This window comes from Pteropus vampyrus, unplaced genomic scaffold, assembly GCF_000151845.1.
Source record: "Pteropus vampyrus isolate Shadow unplaced genomic scaffold, Pvam_2.0 Scaffold16, whole genome shotgun sequence".
NCBI lineage: Eukaryota > Metazoa > Chordata > Mammalia > Chiroptera > Pteropodidae > Pteropus > Pteropus vampyrus.
In genome coordinates, this window is record NW_011888797.1 from 1,685,643 (window position 1) to 1,690,679 (window position 5,037).

At 41.5% G+C, this 5,037-nt stretch overlaps 1 protein-coding gene across 1 annotated transcript in view; it reads left to right on the forward strand.

The window, feature by feature from the left end:
- The window catches only part of ANO4 (anoctamin 4), a 348,268-nt gene that overhangs the window by 156,920 nt on the left and 186,311 nt on the right, over positions 1–5,037 (forward strand). Inside the window, exon 4 of the mRNA XM_023527448.1 lies at positions 4,461–4,652. Coding sequence (XP_023383216.1) covers positions 4,461–4,652 — 192 coding nt within the window. The remainder of the gene's footprint in view (positions 1–4,460; positions 4,653–5,037) is intronic.

Consider the following 5,037-nt stretch of genomic DNA (forward strand, 5'->3'; position numbering starts at 1 on the left):
AGAAGTGACTTGGGGAGATGACCACACAAAGATGACAGCTGGAGACGCGGAGTGTGAAAGGTCACTTGGGGGAGGATGCAGAGAGAGGGAAGGCCCCAGTCAAGACTTTGAGAAATACCCACTGTGAGAGTCTGAAATATATGTCTATGTCTTAATCCCCAGAACCTGTGAATGTGACCTTATTTGGGAAAAGAGTTTGCAGGTGGGATTAAGTGAAGGATTTTGAGATGAAGAAATTATCCTGTATTATCCAGGAGGGCCCTCAGTGCCACCGCAAGTGTCCTTTTAAGAGGCAGACAGAGCGAGATTAGACACAACCACAGAGGAGGAGATGATCTAACTATGGAGACAGATCGGAGTGACATGGTCGCAAGGCAAAGACCACCAAGGAATACTGGCACCATGAGAAGCTGAAAGAGGCAAGGGACGGAATCCAGCCTTAGAGCTTCTGGAGGAAGCATAACCCTCCCAACACCTTGATTTCAGACTGCTAGCCCCCAAGCTGTGAGATAATAAATTTCCGTTGTTGCAAGCCGCCAGAGATGTGGTGATTTGTCACGCCCTAGGAAACGAATACCCCCATCTTTGGGAACGAGTTGTAGAGGAAGCTGCCTGCTGAAGCTGAGGCAGGCAGCCAAGTCAGGCCTCAAGGAGTCTAGGAAAGATGACAATGGTATATAATGAAACAGGAGACGCTGAATTAAATTTTCGTTGCACAGATAAACATGCTCAGCGTTATTTCCTTGACTGGCTCTTGACCCTGTGCTCTGCCTGTGCCCAAAGAGTTTCTGCACCACATAGCATGACACGTGCAGGGAGAGAAGAGGCTGAAGGTCAGCTGTCATCCCACGTCTATGTATGGAATGTACTTTGTTCAGAGCCGAGGAAGGAATCAGAGCAATGCACAATATGATCCTTGCCCTTAAAGACTCTTGAGCTAGTTGGAGAAACGGGACATCCATGTGCTAGCAGGAGAAGGACAGTACAAAGGCGTTGTGTGACAAAGGTTAACTGCGAGCTTAGAGCCTACAGTGTTGACGTGGGCTGGAGGAACTGGAAGGGCTTCAAGGCAAAGGTGCAGTTTCACCTGGTTCTTACTGACTCAAGAGTTTGCCAAGTGGTCAGGAACCTGGAGGACATTTCAGCATGGACGGAAAGGTGGGGGTGGGGGAACGACAGTGTTTGGGTCAAAGGAGTGCTCGCATACTGTGGAGACTATGCCTCCCACCCTCACCTTGATAGTGTATATACCTTCCAACCCTACTCTTGAATTATTCAGAACCACTATAGACTTAAAACAGTGAGCCTACGTTCTGCTTTTTAATTCATTAGGCTGCACGGTCTAGTGGAAGAGAGCGGGGTTGATTGTAGTTAATCAGTAGTTGTGTGACCTTGGACCAGTAACTTCACCTCTTGAGCATTAGGTCTCTCATCCGTAAAATATGGATACCAGTTCTCTGTCTTTTAGTGCTGTGTGAGGCATTGATGGGATGATTATCGATACCGAAGCACGGTGCCTGGCATTCAGTAGATAATCAGTGTCAACAATTTTTTTTTTTTCTGAAGTAATTAAGAAGAAACAGGATGATGCAATTTATTGGCTGTCAATTCATTTCTGAAGATGTGACTTACAAATCTTCTATAAATGTTAATGTTTTCATATGTCTGGAATATATTTTCTGTCTTATGTTCTATTCATATATATACCTCTCTCCTCCATGGACTTGGCCTTTGTATGAGGAGAGCTCTGATAGGCCCTTTATCTGTACCTCTGAGAACTCTTAATTCTTGGGGTACCTGGATGCTTTTGTTTACGTATTAGGAGTTCATCTCAGATTCCCTTGTAATATATCCACCTTCCTCGTATTCATCTTCACCTGGCTGTACTCATGAATTCTTTTTTACTTTTAACATTTTCCCCTTGATCTCCATTATTGTATTTTTCAAAACATGAAATTCAACAATTTTGAGTACCTCTGCCATTTATTCCCACTGTGTAATTTTTATTCTCATTTCTGTCATTTTGTGTGTGTTTTTTTTTTTTTTTGAAAGGAGTTATATAAGAGGTAGAAGTGCCACACTGACTCACAGTTCTAGTCCCTTCAGCCCAATCATCCTCTGCAAAAAGGGACGAGAAGAATTGTTTTGGGGAGGGTGGTCTGTTTTGTCTTCACAGACCAAGACCGCACGTACTGTGTCTGATGTTGACTTAAAACATCTCTCCCAGCCCTTTCATCTGTCATCCGAAAACCTTGTCTGCCTTCTTCTGGAACCTTGATGGGTCTGCAGATGTTTCTTTTCCACCTCTGTAGAAATGTGGGGTGAAAGAATATCAGGCTGATGCTGTGGTGATGGCTCTGCCCATAGAGAGAGACACTGGGAGTTGAAAGCACACACTTTCCCAGGTACCTGAGCATCAGAGCAGGACATGCCTTGCCCAGGGAAGGCTGCCAGGCTTATCTCCCAAGGGGCAACCTACCAGCATGGCAGATCTGACCTGGGTGAAATTCCCACGACCAAGGCTCAGGCTCATAATATATAGACTTAGAAAACAGATTCTGAAGGCAGACTCATAGTAAGCAATTCACAAGAAAGTAGATGTGTGGAAACCCATTTAGCCCACCCTGAAAACCCAGCCTGCCAGGTAGATAGAACCACTAGTGTGATTACTCTCTCCTGTGCTAGGTGCCAAATCCTGATCCACAGGTTCTGGTGAGCACTGTCAGAGAGGATGGTTAAGTGGATAAAGGAGAGCAAAATTATGTGTCAGGACTGTCTGCCTGTGCATTAGAAACTCTTGAACTCTGGGGCTGTTGTCTGGATAAGCATTACCCATGTTTGTCTCTATTACACTGGTTTTGTTTGTTTTTATGCTTCCTTGACTGACCAAAGCTCATTGTGATTTATTTTTTCTTAAAATTTGTTAGAATTTGCAAATTGGCCCAGGTCATGTTCATTTTCCCCCCTTGGGGAAATTTAAGTTAACTCTTTATACTTCTGACCCATGTGATTGCTAACTCACAGTTTACCTCTGAGCAGACTCCCCACCTCCAATCCCCCCGCCACCCCCCGCCTCACATCTGGGTTTTTAGTAGACTTCTCACTGTTATTTTTCAGTACTGGTAATATGTGATCCAGCCGTAGATATGGAAACCCTGCCAGGCTTAGTTTCCTCATCTGTACAAGGCACCAGATTAATTAGCTAACCACTAAAGTAACTTGTATTCAAAAGATTCTCCTCTTAATAAAAAAATTCTGTAATTTGGTGAAGTTTAGCTTTCCCCTGTCACATGGCCTGATTCTTGACCAAGGCCCACTGGCCGGTTGGCATTTGATAAGGCCAACATTTTTCCTTGGCTTTTTTTTTAAAAGAATAGATCTCGATTCAGTCATCCATGAGTTTGAATTCTAGCTCTGTCCTCACAGTGCTTCTTTGGACAAAACATATCACCTTTCATATCTTACTGAGGCTTCTGAAATTCTCTTTTTCATCAGTAATTTATTAGCTGGGACTCTTCTGTTGTGCAAAAAAAAATTTTTATCCCTTTGGTTAACTTGAAATATGATTAATGAAAGGCAAGACAAATGCTTGCTTTTTTCCCCCTTTATTTATCAATATTCTGAGTAATGAAATGTATTTTAGCAACTTCCAATGTTGATCAATGAGTATTTTTGTGAAAAATACCTTTGAACTCAGAATTTAATGTATATCATATGTATCAATAGGTGTGATCCATGTTGATTTCATTGATATAAGTTGGTACAATCAGTATTGTTTTTGATGAGATTGACCTGATAGCTGGGGTTTAAACTACTCCAGCACCTAAAAAGCAAATCAACAACAAAGGGAGTGAGATAGATGAAGCAAGATTGGAAAAAAAAATTTTTCAGCTTTATGGAAAAATATTGCTGTTGAAGCTGAGTATATGGGTATATGGGATTCATTATACTATTCTTTCCTTTTGATATATTTGAAATTTTTTCAGAAAATAGCTCTGAAAAGGTACATAATTCTAAGGTTATTTGAGATGTAAATCTGAGTTCAGTCTTCAAACTCTGGCCCCTACATGTGTCCCATGGAGAAAGTTCCTTGGTTTTATTGAAATTCCAGATACCCCAGCAATACATCTTATTCCTCAAAGCTCCTAAAATAGGAGGCCAAATATGTGCATAGTTTTCTAGGATTTTAGAAAGAATTTTAATACCAGATTTCATTGGATTTATGTTCGTAAAGATCCTGTTATGATAACTGAAGAAGTCCACTTTTGAATGCAACAGTGTTCAGTAAAATAATATAATGTGAATATCGATTGGAATCACGATTCTAGCATCCCTGGCATCTTTTAATTATTTGAAACATAGCTGCTTATGCTTTCTGGATTTCATGCCAGAAAATAATCTGGCATTTTAGCCATTCTGAACTGACTTCTTCATTATAATGGTGCTATTTCTCATTCCAGGTTTAAGTTTATCTATTCATGGGGCTGAAAAGCATTTGCAAATCCATCAACGGCGAAGTGTGGCAAGCCGCCCAGGGTCACGTCGCCTGCCCGTGGTCAGGCATTCCTCACTCCCACCAGGTAGAAGGTCAATAAAAATGGAGGCAACCTCTTCTGGAATCACTAATGGGAAAACCAAAACCTTCCACCCAGGTAGGTAATGCATGCGGAAAGTTCAACAGGGACCTGTGTTAGCCATTACCCAAGACAGCCCATGTTATATTTTTATTATCTACCTGTACTATAACTTCCAGTTAAGCTTGCTTTTTAAAAGAGTCTTGTTTTTTTTACCCCTCTCTTCACTTCATTCAGTGGTAAGTGTCACCAAGACTAATAAGAGGAGCGAGAGCTTGATGTGTAAGAAAAGGTTAAGGCTACATTCTACCTACAGTGGTAGAATCTGAATGAATATACTTGCTCAGTTCAAAAAAGCTTATTGTATAACAAAACAGAAGAGAGATTTGGTCATTATCTTGATAATTTGTTCTAGAATAACCCAGGGAAAAACATCAGGCTGAAAATGCCCACTTTGAAGCCT